The sequence below is a fragment of the Hyposmocoma kahamanoa genome, unplaced genomic scaffold (assembly GCF_003589595.1).
Source record: "Hyposmocoma kahamanoa isolate Upper Pololo Valley unplaced genomic scaffold, ASM358959v1 100021, whole genome shotgun sequence".
NCBI lineage: Eukaryota > Metazoa > Arthropoda > Insecta > Lepidoptera > Cosmopterigidae > Hyposmocoma > Hyposmocoma kahamanoa.
Window position 1 is genome coordinate 5,128,131 of NW_020653200.1, and position 18,903 is coordinate 5,147,033.

The 18,903-nt window shown below is 35.4% G+C and overlaps 1 protein-coding gene across 1 annotated transcript; it reads left to right on the forward strand.

Annotated features, from left to right (window-relative positions):
• The first annotated feature begins 1,172 nt into the window (after positions 1–1,172).
• Positions 1,173–15,360, forward strand: LOC113239076 (mediator of RNA polymerase II transcription subunit 23). The gene is made up of 17 exons (XM_026475974.1): positions 1,173–1,394; positions 1,481–1,725; positions 1,806–1,938; positions 2,634–2,816; positions 2,901–3,676; positions 3,756–4,156; positions 4,432–4,606; positions 4,764–4,933; positions 7,000–7,118; positions 8,608–8,795; positions 9,307–9,490; positions 11,074–11,219; positions 12,205–12,428; positions 12,648–12,887; positions 13,259–13,703; positions 14,245–14,451; positions 15,021–15,360. The coding sequence occupies exons 1-17, from the start codon at positions 1,284–1,286 to the stop codon at positions 15,157–15,159; spliced, it is 4,086 nt and encodes a 1,361-aa protein (XP_026331759.1). The 5' UTR covers positions 1,173–1,283; the 3' UTR covers positions 15,160–15,360.
• The last annotated feature ends 3,543 nt before the right edge of the window (positions 15,361–18,903 follow it).

Below are 18,903 nucleotides of genomic sequence, written 5' to 3' on the forward strand. Positions count from 1 at the left end.
ACATGGGGGGATTTTTGTGCACTTTTATGAGATACACCTTGGTCAATTTCCGCAGAAAGTAAAAAATATTCCAAATTCAAATAAACAAGATGGCTGCCATACAAATTTCGAAGCCTTCTAGCAATCCTGACTTGAGCATTGAGTAGAGTTCTAGATTAGAACGAGCTGACAACGTTTAATCGTGCATCCCACTCGAACTTGTACTAATAGTAGTGAAAGATCGCTATTTGATCCGCTTGCACCGTTCCTACTGAATAAAAGACAGGTGAACTATCAACGCAGACATTTCCTAGTTCGTACTGAACTAAAAAGAACGATGAACTATTAACACCGTCTAAGACGAACTAGTTCTAGTTCAGCAAACCAATCTTGGCCTTCAATCCCCTTTGACTAGGATTTTCAACGAGTACAATACGATTAACAGTAAAATCGAGGACTTAGATGTGTACCACGACAGGATAAATATTTTTGTCAATAAAATTTCAAAATTATTCAAATTCGAGTAGTAGGTATTGATAACGTTAATTTAAATTAAGTTATTATAAGTTGTTTTAGTAACCCTTCTATTATAAATGCTATGTACACCGTAATTGTCATATATATCAGATGTAATTCCGTATGTTGAATGTTGAAATGTTGTAATATATATGATGTGGTAGTACTTAATAAATAAAATAAAATAAACTAGTTCATGTTGGTCAGTGTCGCGATACCTAATAGTTCGTGGTACATGAACTATACAAGCCTACAAACCAAAGGTTCTCAAAGAAACCGAAGAGAGTTGCGATTCGTACTAAACCCGGTGGAGTTAATAACTCCGCGAGTCGATAACATTGCGTCGGATTCAGTAAAGGAGGCGAATCCGCTCGCGGTTTCGGATCATTTGAATCTTTGACTCCGGAGACTTTGACCCACGTCTATACATATAGTTCATAATTCATGAACTAATCAAGCCTACAACACAAGTGTCAGATCAGTCAGATCAGGTCAGTTCGTTCGTTTCTTTCTATCTGATCTGTGCTGTTTAGACTGTCTTTATTATTTCTGGTTTTGCGTGAAGATTTATTGATAACGGCTATTTTTTGTGGCGTAGATTAATTAACTCATATAAAACTGCAGAATTTATGTATTAACGCAATTTATTTTTGTAAAACAAAATGTTAAAGAGTTCCGGGGTTGGAAGATTTTTTGGTGTTGATCTTGTTGATTGAACGAAAATAAGTATTTGGTTATGATACTTTTGTTATCCGATTTCATATAATAGAATTTGTGAGACTGCGTGCATGACGCTCCAAAGCCCCCTTTCGTTGCCCTCTAACCCGCAACCCGATTTATTTACTGACACAATGAATATGGCTGATTCACATGTTGCAAATATTGTCAACGAGATATTGGTATGTTTCACTTTGTATGGACTCAATTGGTTTATGAATTATGACAATGAGTCAAAGCGTTGTATCTGGTATATCCTTTATTTCAGCGGGTGGAAGCAGTCGAGGAAGCATTCAGTTGCTTCCTTGTTCACAAACCAGAGCAAGAAAATGAAAGATTATCAATGTATCAGAAAAAGCTATGTGCTGTCATGACTACTCTTAGCACGGACTTACAGGAATCCGCCATCCGTCAGTACCTTACCCTAACTGCAGTCCTCACCAACAGATACAAAATGAAGCAACTTCTTACACTTTTAGAAAATTTGGTGAATACTAATATTCTACAAGCCAGGTCAGCTTTGCACTTTCTACACATTTACATTCAAATTTGTGGCTTTCTGTCACTTATTTCTATGTGTTATCTGATTTTAGAATGTTATGTGATTGCATACTTGCAAGTGAGAAGCTTGTGTATGAGAATGCAGACTACTGGATAGAATGCTTTAACCTAATTAGACGTATCATTGGAGGGGTGGACTACAAGGGAGTTAGAGAAATTATGAAGGTTGGTTGCTTTGATTATGGACAAGCAGTATTTCTAATTATAATGTTTACATTCTCTAAGGTTGCACACTTTGTTGTCCTCCATAAATGTTATTTATTTGTCTCAAATTTATCTTTATTTGTGTATTTGTTTCACATTTTGTTTACATTGCTTGTGACAATAAGTAAATGTGCAGTATCAAGTATATAACCAGAAATAGAGGCTTATAAATATCAACTCTCATTTGCACTGAAATATAGACTGCACCAATAACTGACCTGTGAGTATGTCTCTGTATATTCCAAAAATATTCTGTATTTATTGTAATAAAGACAATATCTCTAACAATAGCGTGGTGTGTGGAAAAACAGCAGCACATCTAATGAAAAAATAAACAATCAAATTTCATCAGTAATTAAAAATAAAATATGCATTAATTTTACAGTTTTCAACCATTACAACAAAGCTCAAGTTAACTGGTCGATTTGAAGTGAAACAATTGACGACACATGTCAATTCTTTCGAACTCGGACTAGCCAATCGGAGTGCAATTGTCACAGTAATGATATGGCAGAATAGTTTTCAAACAAATTAAATGACATTTCGTCTCTATTTCTGGTTATATTCTCGATGATCTGCAGTATCTCACCAATTTGTTACCTCATTGTGCTATTTGTCTCTTTAACAGGTTTAATGTTAATTAATTATTTTTGTAGAATTGCCGTGAGAAAGCTCATACACTGCCAATGCGATTGAACTCCAGTACTATGCCACAGATGAAAGCTCTTTACAACGTTATTGAATACATTTTTGACCGTAATGCTTCCTTGCTGCCAGCATATTTTATAGTAACTGAGGTACAGAAGGACTATCCAGATAATAATCACTGGCCACATTGGGTGAGTTTGATAATATATTATATCATCTTTGCACTTATGAGTGTAATTTCACTACCTCTATTTACTTTGACTTATTGTCTTCAGCAACTCGCTAAACTGTTGACTAGTTTTGTGGAGAGTTTTAAGCCCTGTGCACAAATGGTCTCCATAATAGGACATTCACAAATGCTGCCAGTTGTTGAATTCTCTGGCTATGCCGACCATCTTATAAACCCATGGAGATTAGATCCAACTACATTGAAATTTTCATTAAAAGGTAACTTGCCTTATGATGATGAACTATTGAAACCGCAGATAGGCTTATTGAGGCATGTACTCCAACAGCCATACTCTAGAGATATGATGTGTTCCATGCTTGGCCTGCAAAAGCAACATAAGCAGAGGTGCATAGCACTTGAAGATCAACTTGTGGAACTAATGATATTGCCAATGGAAAGGAGCGAACAAGAGACTGAGGATGATGAGATGTCTTCTACTCACTGGTGCTGGTTACATCTATCATCACAGGTTATTTACCTGATTTTGACCGGATTTGCTTCATTTCCAAACATAGTCATGGGTCTTCACAATAAGTTGATTGGTCGTGACATGAAAAAAGGCAGAGATCATCTCATGTGGGTTCTCTTGCAATTTATATCAGGCAGCATTCAGAGAAACCCTTTGTCTAACTTTCTACCCATAATTAAACTTTATGAGCTATTATATCCTGAGAAGGAACCTCTACCAGTACCTGACTGCACCAAAGCCCATTATGCGCAATACCAGATGGCTGTTGTGTGCATTTGGATGCACCTGTTGAAAAAAGCTGAATCTGAGCATAAGACAATGACCATGCCACAAAACTTGAAAGTGCAATATGAGTATGTATGACTTCTTATTTTATATTTCAGATGTTTACCCTAAATAACATATTTTAATATCATGATTTATTTCATGCAGATTTCTTCAACATCTTGTGAGTTCAAACAATACACCAACTCTACTTGGTACTGACTACAGAATAGCATTATTATGCAATGCCTATTCAACAAACCAAGAATATTTTGCAAGACCAATGGGTATCATCATCGAAACTCTGTTCGGTAGCCAGAAAGCGATGCCTAACGGTAACCCTGCTGCGCCGTTGCCAACTGTTCCATTGTCTATGAACATTCTAGATAGCCTGACACTCCACTGCAAGATGTCATTGATTCATTCGATTGTGACGCATGTTGCAAAACTGGCACAAAACAAGACTAATATTCCCGGCAGCAACATGATGGCCCCGGCGCTCGTTGAGACATACAGTCGCCTTTTAGTTTATACAGAGATTGAGTCTCTGGGAATTAAAGGATTCATAAGTAAGTTAAATTGGTTGACGTGAGAAAAGTATAACTTTAATAAATTGTTTTCGTGTAAAGATAGATATTTATATATATACAGGAGAACAAGTCACTATTTGGATACCAATGTTCCTTGTGTAATAATGTCATCTGATATTAAGATAGCATGCAATTGTATTGACTCAATAAAGATTATTATAAGTGCAAATAAAAATGTAGCACAGTAAACAACTTTCAAGATTTATTGGATGTTTATTTTAATTTCTTGTACAGTGACCATATTTTTATTCCAGATCAATTATTGCCTAACGTATTCAAATCGCACGCCTGGGGTATCCTGCACAATCTGTTGGACATGTTCTCCTATCGCATCCACCATATTCAGCCACATTATAGAGTGACTCTCCTGTCCAACATACACTCACTTGCGGCCTACCCACAAGCAAACCAAACGCAATTGCAACTTTGGTATGTACAGCAAACCGTATACCACATATTACATTTTAGTGTTCTTTATGCTTTTATGTCAGCTGCCACGGGGATTCGAAATCAGATTTTAGATGTCATTACATTGTGCATTCAAGCCAGTTGACTTGATATTTTTCAATGTCTGTTCATATTTCAGTTTCGAGAGTACGGCTCTTCGTCTAATAACGAGCTTGGGAAGCTCTGGTGTGCAGTTGCAGATGTCCAGAGTGGTATCTGAGCCTAAATCCCTGGTTTCCTCTGAGAGCGAAGAGCTGAACCGCGTGTTAGTGCTAACTTTGGCACGCGGCATTGCTATGACTGGAACAGGTTTGTAATTTTGCTTGTGTGTCTGCTAATGGATACTGGGCCTTGTGCTTGTTGGATGACAAACAACTATGTTACTGAAATTTTTCTGCTTTTCGTGAAGCTATGATTTAAACAGTCCAGTTCTTGTAGTAGTAGGATATGGAACTGGTATTTTTATTGCAATTGTCGCCAAATTACTATTAGTAACAAAATATTTCAAATTTGCACCAAAATAAGTTACCATTGCTTCTTTAAATCCAACCATTACGCAATGTCGTGTAATATGTTTGAATTAATTTTTGATTGTTTATTGTTAGATTAGCCACCAGGCCATTCATTACAACGCAATGAAATTAGTTAGACCTGGGGGCCTACTATGACTTTGTAAGGAAGCAGTACAATTCAGTTTACGTGGTACAGTTGAATTGTTTAAACTCGTATCATTACCTACACAAAGTTGTGCGACTATTGAACAGCAAGATATGTGTTACTTTTTAAACATAATTATTGTCTCTGGCCTTCGATCAAATATATAGGTAGATGCACGTTTCCATACAAAATCCAACCCAAACATCATCGTTCTCGCGTCAGCTTACTTATAGTATAGGCACAGTGTAAAGCGTAAGTTCCAAAACTTTTTGGCTCATCGCCCACTTAGGCAACCACCCCAAAAATTAATTGATGACACGTATTTTTTACATTAACTTGAAACAAAAAAATTCGAAGGAAAAAGAGTTATATATAGATAATTCAGATTTTTTTCAAATACGGTAGTACCCCGTGGACAACATCAGCATCCCTAATTGCTTTCGAGGCGCCTACCGTCTCACTAGGACTCTTCAGCGCCCACTGAGGTGCGGTAGGGACGTTGGGAAACTATGGTGTAAAGAATAACACCTTTGGAGTCTTGCGAAATGCCGCTTTCGTCCAGACATTACGTCATACCGCAGGGTTGTCACCATGTGTTTTTTGTATTTAGTCTGATGAGATCAGTGTCCTACTAAGTACTATATCCGTATTGGTCATAATAAAAAAAGATGTTGGTCTGGGGCTTTCTCACGAGCAGTTTTATAGTATGTGCAGTAATTGTAGTGTGTAGTATACAAGTAATATAATTAAAAAATACATTTTTATGTTTAAACGTTTTATTTTAAACAAAATACTCAATTTTTTCCAAATTATTTATATTAAAGGGTCTTCCATATGCTTCAAAACAAAGCTTGCACCTGAAAATAGTAACAAGCATTTAATTAGCTACTTTCTTTAAGTATTATAATACTTAAAGAAAGTAGCTACTCAAGTCTATCAAGGATTTAATTATGATATTCATAATCATTAACTCCTATAACAGCTAAAACGATACCCGTATTGTTTTTAATTGAATAATCGTGCCCGCCTTCTTGGATTTAGTAATAAATGCCATATTCGTAATGAGCACCCCCCAAATACCTCGACAACGATATCCAACTTGCCATTATTTGAAAAGGCGTGCCCGCGACCTTGAATTTTGAAATAAATGCCGTGTCCGTAATAAGCACTCCCAAACACCTCGACAACGATACCTATAATTATTGATTTTATTTGAAAAGTCCGGTCCACCATTGTATCGTGACGAACAAGTCGTGCACTTAGTGGTAAGCGACACGTCTGTCCATAACAGTTGCAATGCCACTCAAGGCTTTAAGTTGCAAAGATTTGAGGGGCACTTTAAATAGTTCAGTTTTACGTAATTATACGATTTTACTATGAGAAAAACTGTGAACATATTTTGAACGATCAATGCTAAGAGCAATACGCCTACTACAAAACAACTAACTATACACCTAAGCCTACTATAGGTTATTGTTCTTAGGGTCAACGAAAACTGCATGGAAACGTTTTTGTTTTTGTGAGGTTTTGCACAAATTTGACAGGCAATTCAACCTATAACAGCTTATAGTAGACCCCCGGTTGGAACATTGATGTTAATTTATTGGCGTTTGGTAGTAATAGATTTGGTAAGGACTGCGAGTAATATGCCGATGACAATGATAAATAGATACATGTAGAAGACAGGCTTTTAGTAAAATTTCGAATTACATGTGCAGGCAGCGATGGCGCGGCGGTAAAGGAATTGCTGACGACGATAATGACCAACACGCCTCACATGTGGTCTCAGCACACTCTGCAGTGCTTCCCGCCAGTGCTTGTGGAGTTCTTTAAACAGGTTTGTTTTGTACAACATTTATAGCACAATATACATAGATTGAAATACAAACTGTGCACTAACTTTACACAATCGTCATCAAAAATACAAATTCATGGAGTCATGGTTGACTAAAATTCAATAACATCGTCTTCTCTTACTAACTCGTTACAAGCATTAGGAGAATTTTTCTGAGCAACATATTTTCGGTTAAGCACTCCTCATCTTTAGTTGTCAATCTCATTGTATCAAAGAGTTATTTCGGCCTGTGTTTTGCAATTCCGGCGATTACCGAATATAAAAAAGAGGACGAAGAAGTAAGAAAATGAAAGTAAATTATCATATAATTTTTATTCATTCTAAACATAGGTGTAACAAATCAAAACTTATTATTGTACTTTAGTTATCACTAAATAAACGCCAACAAAATCAACCAAGTACTTCTTATATGCAAATCAAAATAAAATTAAGTTTTTGAAAGTTAATCAAATTTAAGTGTGATAAACAATTACTTTCCTTATTAACTGTCGTAATATTTAAGTTATAAACTTGAAAATTAAATTATCTTTTTTGGTTCATTCTACACAGTGGTATTATACGTGCCAATTTTCGTACGTTGAATATTCGGCTATTCGTACACGGTCCTGGCCGAATATTCGACGGCCTGGTAGGAATGGGTGTACGCATTGAAGAAAAAAAACAACGGAAGTGCCTTATGCCTTGATTACTATGAGAACCGATGTCGCCAAAACTCACACATTCTTAATTTGAAACACTACAAAATCTTAATATTGATTGGTCGTAGTATCAAATTTAAAAAGAAATAACATATTCTGGATTGCTAATACAGTTTAAACTTTACTCTGTTGCCATATAGTTGAAAGTTCAATAACATCTATTGATGTGATTGAACCTATTATTACAGTTTTGATATTATATTGAAATTTCAATCAATGTACTGCCATCTAGCGATTAATTGCTGAACGACGACGAATTGGAGCTTTTAATTTAGTTTCCCTAAACAAGAAGCAATCATATTCCAGAGGTATAAGCTTTACTTTCGTTCCTTGTAACAAAAAAAATATTTCGATGAACAGAAAATTGATAATTTATAAAAAAGAGACTCCGATTATATGAAATACAACCACGGGTAATATTTTTGGTGCGGTTATCATTTTTATCCGAAACAGCACAATAAGGCATTTTTCCAGGATTTTAGAGAATTTGCTCGAAAGAATGACACCACCACGCGAAAATGGCGGACTGAGCTCAGACAGGTCTTTTGAGACCTATAGTTATACACGCGTCAGACGCTAACTAACCACTTCTAAAATTCTTTAAATACATATCTGGTTTACTTGGTTGGTAACTTTATGAGCTGGTTAAGCTAACCGGTAATACGTAAGCGCGAAATATGTGTTCTTAAAACTAATACACTTTAGAAAATAATAATAATACAATATCAAACATACAAAAATTGTCTTCATATGTAATAAAGTATCGTTTACAGAACCCAGCCCCAAAAGAGAACAAGCAATTATTAAAGAAGTCAGTGGAGGAAGAATATCGGAAGTGGACTTCGATGGCGAACGACAACGATATTATTTCGCATTTCTCTGTGCCCGGCACGCCTCTATTCCTTTGTTTATTATGGAAGATGATCTTCGAAACTAATAGGATCAGCCCTATCGCATTCAAGTGAGAATAGTTATTTTTTTATTGTTTCTCTGTGGCGAGACATTTACTGGAATTGATACCCTCCCAAAGAAAGTTATATATGGTGTAATTACAGGCTCATGGGGCTTGTCAACTTATGTCACAGGGTGACGGGCGCGGTTGCAGTGCAAAGCGTTGAGTGGCACTGCAGCTGCTATGGACAGGCGTGTTGCTTAACACCAGGCGCACGACTTATCCGTTCTGTCACTAGGTATCATAAAAAGAAGTTTATGGCGCCTCTACCCGATGGGCCAAGTACGCCTCCATAGTACCGCAATCTTCGTAATCGTGTTAATCGCACTGAATCTTTGGTAATAGTGGAGAGACGTGCTGACGTAGACAGGCCAATTCGTGATGAAAAATAGACAAATCTTCGACCAATGACAGCTGCTGCTAGTGCATCGGTCATGGTTGTTCAACTCTCGCCCATAATTTAGAGCAATGTTTAAAAAAACTACGAGACTATGATAATCATAAAGTTATTTGCCCTCAGGATATTGGAACGCATTGGCGCCCGCGCGCTGTCAGCTCACCTACGTAAATTCTGCGATTTTTTGATGTACGAGGTGACCAATCCGGTGACGGGAGGCACGCACATCAATAAATGCGTAGACGCCATAAACGACATCATCTGGAAGTATAACATTGTCACCATTGACAGACTTGTCTTGTGTTTGGTATGTATTTTCTGACGATTGTAAGTTTTCTGTAAATGTGGATTTTGATTCATATACCTAACCACTGGGTTCAGGCAAAAGGCGAAAAAATTCCAATAATTTTTAATTTTATTTGATGCTGATGTCATTTACTCCTGCGTCAGCGGATGTACAACACAAGCGTGCCGATCTACAGTCAAAATGTACCTTAATATGGACCATTACCTGTATTACTATTGACCAATCTGTAGTACTATTAGTAACAGTAAGGGTGTTTTACAATATTCTTACATTAACTTAGGGTAATAACGAATAAAGTGATACCTTCCTATTGCTATTGGTAAAGATTGTTGATAATACTAGAAATGCTCCTTTTTATGAATCAAATGCTTTGTTGTGGGTGAAATATGGCTTTAAAGCCGTTTCTCACGAAAGCTTTTAGCACCTCGTTAGCAACACAGTGGTTTTTGCTGTTAGTTGTCGTGTTTTGAGCGATTACATACTTATAAGTGTTGTCATGTTTTAAGCGATTACATATTTTTAATTAATTACATGCCATTGACAAACGTCACTAAAAGCTAAAGTTGCTTTTTCACCGCCGAGGCGACACGAGGATTAAATTTATATGGCAAAATTTTCAATGTAACGCAACGAAGACGCAATTTCTCGCGCGAGCTCGCGATGGCTTTTAATATCGATCGCGAGTTTGTGAGGTATGCACGATTTGACATTTAAAAAACATGGATTTAAAAGATTTGTAAGATTTCTTTTGCTAACATTTTTAATAATAATAATTTACGGTCCCGTAAATCGGTGGCGAGGCGAGAAAATTGTCGGTAATAAAGCCGGAGCAAAACAAAAAATGCCTATACCTAAAGAAAAAGTAGCGTCGACATTTCAACACAACTTATTGGCACACAAGGTACTAGTACACTTCATTTCACTGGTTAACTTATTCTACACATAAAATTTAGCACAAAATGTAGTATTTGAAATACGTGGAAAATTTTAGACAAGCCGATTAAAATCGAGTTATATGGACGCCTTGCCAACGTGAGATGTATTACTCAGTCGCGTGTTTGTCGCTAGACGAACTTTTTTAAAAGTATAGTGAAGCAAAAACTTTATACTAAAGGTTATTATACAACTTCTGCGTACTCGGATGGAGGATGGAGGTAGTCTCGTTCTCTAATGTTTCAAATAAAATAAAAAATATAATGTAAATGTTGAATGTGTACAAATGTTATTTGCAAAGAGCAACCCATAGAGTTTCTTGCTCATTCTTCTCAGGGGAATCTGCCTTACGAATGAGCGGTAGAGTTTAACCATTGTGACGATTTCAAGTGTAATAATGCTTACCTATGAAATAAAAATTATTTTGAATTTGAATTTGAACTAAACAGCACTGAATCTTCATTATCCACAACCACAGCGCCAGCTTGCGCGACCTATTAACCAATTTTTGGTGACAATAGACCGGCGAGGTTTTAATTCTCGTCTCGTGTCGCCTCGCCGGTGGAAAACCACCTTAACGCGGCGCTAAATGTGATCATGTGGAAAACAGTCATTACTACTAATTTACTATGATATTATAAAAATATTAGGTGTTAAGACCAAATCCGGACGGCAGCGAGAGCCAAGTGTGCATCTACATCATCCAGCTGCTGCTGCTAAAGGGCTCCGAACTGAGGAACAGAGCTCAGGACTTCATTAAAGAAAACTCGCCGGAGCACTGGAAACAAAATAATTGGCAAGATTTAATTATATTTTTTTACAATCCAATAACATTTGTGTAATTATATCTTACACAGCAGGGACCGGAATATGTAGAGTCAGGGCTTGGAATATCGGAAACGGTATTTCAGGGATCGGTACTACTAGCCTTGGTACAGTGCCGGTACTTAGATGCTACCGGTATAAATTGTACCTGTATTTTCTGGAACATCAGTATCAAGTGTCAAGTGTACCTGTATTTTCATAAATTGGTTCCACTGATCTTAGTATGGTATCAGTTCTATACATATATATTACACAACCTTTTTAATAATAAGAAATGTTTATTTTTTCTTTCTTTTCTTTTACATTCATTATATTAATTTATAGTGACACTGAAGCACTAACCATTTTGTGTCAGTGTTACTTGGGGGCTTTCGTTTATCCAGTTGACATATAGGTTTGATGAGGTAATTACTTATAAAAAAAATAACCAGATGTATTATATCACTCTAAACCGTCTCGCTTCATTTTAGCATTGTACTGAATAGTTTTCATCCCTACCGCTTAGTTTTAAACTGAAGATTCGTGAGTGCAAATGTCAATGCAATGAAAACAGTACACACGAGCAATTTCCCTCGCGGCGCGCCGACATGTCCTGACCGGAACCGCTATTGAATACCTTACCCGCACCTGTCGGTAAATATTCTATCGGTTTTCCTATGGTATCGGTATTAAGATATCGAAATGGAAAATACCAGTACAATACGTGATACGAGTAACATCCGTTACACGGGTGCTTTATGTCTCTGTTCCTCGAAGTTTAGGAAAATATACTCTACCTATTATAATCACTGGATATAAGCTAACGTGGTACAGCGGTCTTTAAAACTTTTTTTATGGGTTTATTTCGGGATATGAGGCTGTACAAAAATATCATTCCATACATATATTACATACATACATTAAATTAATTTACACCTATTTTTATTTTGTTTTTTATTATGTTTTTATATTTTCAGGTATGACAAAATAGTAGCTTTCCACCGAAGATATCCTGAAAAGTTCACACCAGAAGAGGCCAACACCGCTTACGGCACTCCTATTCCAGTTTACTTGAGCAATGTATGTTTGAGGTTCATACCAGTTCTGGACATAGTTGTGCACAGGCATTTAGAGATCCCTCAGGTTAGCAAAAACCTAGAACAGTTACTCGATCATCTCGGGCATCTCTACAAATTTCACGGTAAGTATCTTCACTACCTAAGTTCTCCAATATGGAATAGTAAATTATTCATGCTTGATGATATGATGATAATTTCCAGGTCTGAATAAGTAAACTAAACCTTGTTTTATTCCGTCTATTAAAAAATAAAATAAAACTACTTTAACGAACATTGAAAATGAAATTATATTTTGTGTGCAGTTAGTATGAGATTTTTTTGAATTCAGTTTTTTTTTTCAGATCGTCCTGTGACATTTTTGTACAACACATTACACTATTACGAGGTGAAACTTCGTAACAACGCCTTACTAAAGCGTAAACTGGTAAATGCCGTGCTCGGGTCATTAAAAGAGGTACGACCTGCAGGCTGGGCCACGACAGAAGCGTTTCAGACATATCTTTCGAAACCAGACGTAGAGGCTACCACATGGGCACCCGACCTCAACTACTATCTGAGTTTGGTAAATAGAATGGTTGATAGTATCCTTTGGCACATATTGTTGTTTATGTTTTAAATATTTGTCATTCCTTTACTGAACTTTGAAGACACCCACTTCTTATGTTCTGAATATTATAATTTGTTGGTATCACTTTCCGTGACGTATGATTTTTTTTATTTTTTTTTTTTTGATTTATACTTTCCAAAGAGACTTTTTATAGTGGAAACTAAAATGTGGTACTAAATTTTGCAACAAAGGTTAGCTGGAAAAAATCTCTTTATGGGATAAGCTCGCCTTTGTACAAGAATGTTTTATTTCTTTGTTAAAAAGTTGTTTTTGTTGTATAATTAAGTGTATACATACAACATTATTTATAATTTTGCAATAAATTTTTCTTAACAAAAATAACAGCAATGACAGGCAACTCCCACTTTCCAAACTCGGATTGGCGATTCAACGAGTACCCCAACCCGTCAGCCCACGCGCTGTACGTTACTTGTGTCGAGCTCATGTCATTGCCTCAGGCGCCGAACATCATCGGGAATAATCTGCTCGACGTGATTACCAAAGGTTTCGTGGTCATACCCACCACCAAAATACAATTGTGGATCAATGCAATTGGTCTCATAATGGCCGCCCTTCCTGATCCATATTGGACAACATTACACGACAGAGTTTTTGACCTAATAGCGAACAATGAAATGGTTGATTGGGCGTCCCCTCACTCCCCGTTCCAGCTGTTCAATTTGAAGACTACGAACGACGCCATGCTGGAGAATAAATACAGTTTGGTTCTGGCGCTCGCACATGCAATCTGGTACCACGCTGGTTCTGGGCAGATCATGCAAGTGCCGCAGTAAGTTATACTCAATATTCAACTTAAATAACTTATACTAATGTATCGCAGATATGCTAAGACGTACGAAGGACACCTACAAGTTTAAAACTGATACAGTATAATATTTATTTTATTAATTTGGGAGAAAAAACAATTAAGTGCAAAGTGTACAACATATATTACATAAAAAGTTCACATTCCTACAAATTACTTAGGATATGTCTATTTAGTTTTTTTTAATATCAACTGATGGTGTCTATTTAGTTTTTTTTAATATCAACTGATGGGACGAACAGGTCGTGCGCCTGATGGTAACCTACGTGCCTGTCCACAACACTTCCTCCGCGCTCGTCACCCTGAGACATAAAATGACAAGTCCCATGTGCCCAATGTAATTTTACCAGCACGCTTACCCTTCATAACCGGAACACAGTAACGCTGACATTACTGCTTGGCGGCATAATAGGTAAGGTGGCAGAATTACCCTGGACGAACTCTTTCACAAGGAAGCTCTATTGCTACTAAAAAGTTGCTAAAGTTTACTCGTTATACGTTTCAGGTTTATCAAAGAAAAACTATCGCCCGAGATACGAACGGAGACACAGCTGCTGTTTCTCTGTCACTTAGTAGGTCCGTTTCTGCAGAGGTTCAACTCTGACCTGTCACGCACGGTCATGGACATCACAATTACGCTTTACGAGCTCCTCGCACACATCGACAAAGCGCAACCTCATCTGCAGTATATCGATCCCATATGCGACTTACTGTATCCTTTTAATTTCGTGATCAAAACGTAAAATGTTTTTTTAGTAGATAGGCGCATTTTGTGCTAGTGCCAATAAATCTTAGTGATATTCATGGTCATAATCAACCTGTTATACATATATATACGTATACATCATCTCCTTGCAGGGCACGTCACTCACAAACACTAAAGGTGCACTTTTCAATCGAAACGCTTAAAACCAGCTTTAATAAAGAATATCTGTCCAAAATACGTTTATGTATTTAGATCTGTTTATTTTCTCTGTTGAATACGGCATTCGACTTTTTTTATCGCTTTATTCAATTGTGATGGACATAATTGATAAAGATTGACCTAAAATTCGTTATGCTATATCTAAGTAATGCCCGTAACATTCCTACATGATTGTTTCAAATCAACGATGGGGATATGGTCCGTATCTTCTAAGCGAAACGGTCCCTAAGTGTGGCATCATTAAAGTGCAATATCAATGTAAAAGAGTTTCAATTTAAAATATTTTATGAAAGTTGCTTGTAGTACATTTTTGTTAAAAGAGTTTAGACAATGAGTTTTCTTAGCTAATTCTTCAGTTACCATATAAAATACATGTTCGTCGGCGACACGTTAAAGAACGAAGCGGAGAGCGTGATCCGTAAACTGCGCCCGGCGCTGCAAATGCGACTGCGGTTCATCACGCATTTGAACGTGGAACAAATCAACACTGCCTAGCAGAACGAATACTACAGCTATACACCTAGCAGCTCCAGTTCTAGCTCGGAGTAGGTATAGCTGTAGTTCACATCACGTATGTATAAAAAACTATCATCACAATTTATGGTTATTCGTAAAGATACACTCGAATTTGAACATTAAGTGATCAATCTAACACAGCTCATCACACTTTATTAATTTAATCATCTGCATTATTACGTTGTCCGTATTTAAAACATGTGTAATCAACTTTTTGCCAGTTGATATACTAGTAAAAAATGTTTTGGATGATCGGTTAATTATTGATCTCTATGAAACAATTAAAGGTTTAATTGTGTAATTATAATAATATATAATCATATTATACATATAATAATATAAAAATAAGAGGCCGTGCCTTCTTACGGTTGAATTGAATATTATCCTGGAATTTTATTGTATGTGTTTGGTTGTAGGATATAAAAAAAATCACAATTTATTGAAATCACAATGTATTTGTTTTAATTGAAGAGGGAGCCAAAGCATCACATAAATCATCTCTGCGGGTTGTAATACACATATGTTAAGAATGACTCAATTCACATAATGTACTTATTTGAGTACTATGTTTATTGAATGAAATAGACAAGTCATAAAAACGTATATAATATACGAAAGTTCAAAGATTACTAACTGTGTAACACAACGACAACGATTAAATGTATTTTCTTAAATATTTAGATTTAAGAGGTTTATTAAAATTGCAATGTTATCAATAAACATTAAAAGGCTATCATCGTATCACTTGGGTTGTGGATATTGTTTTCTAAGCTAACGATGTAATTTAAAGTTGAGCAATAACTGTCTTAAACTAGAGAGAGAAAATTACGCAGGTTATCTAGTGCGATAATCTAAAAACAATAGAAATGAAGATTATTGGTGTGTTAAATAAGTCGCCTATAAGAATATATTTTTATATTGTTCAGCTGTGTAAGCTTCTGCGGATGCAATTCACTCTTTGAGGTCACTTTCCTAGGTTAGGTGTATAGCGAGTGAACATCACAAATAATATATTATGTAAATATATTATTAAATATGTTTCGTGTTTCGTACGCAGAAACATTCAAAAAGTAATATACATTTACAATTGCGGGGCGATATTTCAAAATAGTTATGTTGAAATATCGCCTATTTGTTAAATTTCTGTACAAGGAGATTATATTTAGTTATGAAAGTTTATAAACGATGATAATCCAACCATTCAGCATGTCTGGTGAATTTGTCCCTTGCCAAAGACCTGCTGTATTTAATTAATATTATTTGTATACTGTTTTTGTAAAATAATCTAGTTATGGGTTTTAATTTTGGTTTCCAAATTGGACCAATCAATATAAATTAAAGGACATCTTACCAGACGTACTTCCGTTACCTTTTACATATTATGTAGATGGCGTAAAGTTATTTCTCATAATAATAAACAAAGAACCGTGTTTTGCTGGTTGGTTGGAACATCGACAAATGTTGAGTCGACATGCAGCTACCATAAACATTCTTTTCCATCACGGTTCACTAGTTAATGGTTCCCATAAGTCTTGTCTATTTTGAAAGGTCGATGTGAGAGCCAGGCATTGTTAAAGATAGATAGAACTTCTTGTGTTGTATGTAGATTATTATTTACTCAATTATTTTAGAAACGAATACGTTAAAAGTTACTGAGTTCAAATTGTTTCGCTATTAGTAGATAAATTATTCTCATCTTCACATTGTACTGACTTTATAAATTTATTTAGGACTTTAAAGATTCTAATAATTTAAATTTGTAATAATTCCTAGATATTTTTACAATCGAAGTTTCCGGACACACATAGATAAGGTAAAGCTTCAATTGAGTTACAAATCTTAGATACATTTTTTTTTATAATATGTATTTAATAATATAATACTAGGAAAATAATTACCAGAACACAATGCAATACATTTTTATGGCATTTTATGCTTTTCAGGATTTTCATACCTATTTCTAAGTGATAAAGGTATTTGTTAGGTTTAAGTAGTCTACTATGTAAGTAGTACAGTAACTTTCTGATGTTAAGTTACTTTAATACAATCGGAGAAGCAATAGAAGTAATAAACACATATTACGATTTTTAAATTGTAGCTAAATTAATATTTAGTATAATCCATCTCATTATAGTCGAAGGTTGCGATATTTTTATCTTTAAAACAGTTGTCTTTGTAGTGTGTCTAAATTCGAACATGGTGGAATTTAAGTATATTGCGCTGTTTCGTTATAAATTAAGAATTCTAAATAGGGTGCAATGCTAATCGATAAATCCAAAAATTCTGTTTGAAACTTGAAAGTATGAAAAATGTTGATAAGAAAATTCACAAACTAGCGGAACTTTAACAGATAAAGTAAATTAAGTTGTCCCAAAAAATATAGTTTTTATTTTATCTCCAAACGAAGCAAAAGTATAGTACATATCTGTTGGACAATATATAAGTACATCAAGAGACATTGACGGTTCTTCTGCTCAACTCCAGTTCTCAGTCGGACATCCGTTGGAAACAATTACTGTCTAATAAGTAACACTCGATCATATCAAAACACAATGTCAAGTATGGAGCTTCATTCGCATCACGCGTCTTTTAATTTTATCGATTATTACTTATTTGACAGCAATTGTTTTGGACGAATGTCGGATGGAGAACAGGAGCAGACCCCCTGGTTCCGTTGCACTGAAGGCGATGTTTGAGCAAAAGTGTATAGCTTGATGTGCTGTTGACTGTACAATCATTGTTTGACAGCGTTTGAACGGGTTTTTGAAGTGTTTATCGAGAAATAACTTTATATTTTTTAAATTATACTTACTGCGCGTGCTCGTTTGATCAAATTCGTATTATTAGTTTTTGTAATTTATGTTCTGACGCTTTACACGTCTCGTAAGTGCAGCCACGGAAATTATTATTGTGGTTCCGTTGCTAAACTTTTTTTAGGAAGTTCCGTTTATATTTTATTTGAATTCTTCGGTTGTGTTATTGACGTCTTTACATTATTAAGATACTTATAAAAAAGACGAGATATACAAAAATGTGTAGCCAATGAGTAAATGAGTATTATCAAAATTAATACATTAAAATTGAAAATGACTGTTAATATTTTGAACACAGTATATATTGTACCATATATCATTATGTAATAAAAGCTAGCAAATATTCATAGAATGTATATGTCGAATATATTGTATATTAAGGTTTTTACATTGAACTTATAATTTTATGGTTGTGTTGTAGGTATCAGTAATTTATTTCTTTATGACCTCAATTTATACTTAATTTAAATTTATTCACGAAAGTTAAGATATGCAGAACGTTATGTAAGGATTCTAAGGATTTTGTACAATTTTGAAATCAAAGTCTCTGTAAATGTTAATGTCAAATTATACTTTTCTAAGCTTACATAAACAACGATTACTGCAAGAAATTACAGTCTTTGTGATATATGAAACAGTAATAGAATCAAAGTCAGCTTACATGGTTTCATGATTGTGTTAATGTATAGTGTGTGAATTGAAAATCCCTTCTATTTATTGAAGAATAAATATTTTTTTAAATTGACTAATTTGTTTATTCTGTGTGCAATTTAGTGTAAGGAACTGGCAAAGTAAAATAATATGTTGTACTTCCCGAGATCACAGACCAATAACTTAAAAGGACTGCTAATCGCGATAGAAGACAACGTAGTTGGGTATTCAGTACCTATTGGTACACCACAAATCGCAA

Bases quoted from the DNA above. Each gene is read 5' to 3' on its own strand.
- LOC113239076 (XM_026475974.1), top strand. From the start codon at position 1,284: ATGACGCTCCAAAGCCCCCTTTCGTTGCCCTCTAACCCGCAACCCGAT. The intron at 1,395-1,480 runs GTATGTTTCACT...CCTTTATTTCAG, and splicing joins ATATTGTCAACGAGATATTG to CGGGTGGAAGCAGTCGAGGA. The intron at 4,607-4,763 runs GTATGTACAGCA...TTCATATTTCAG, and splicing joins CAAACGCAATTGCAACTTTG to TTTCGAGAGTACGGCTCTTC.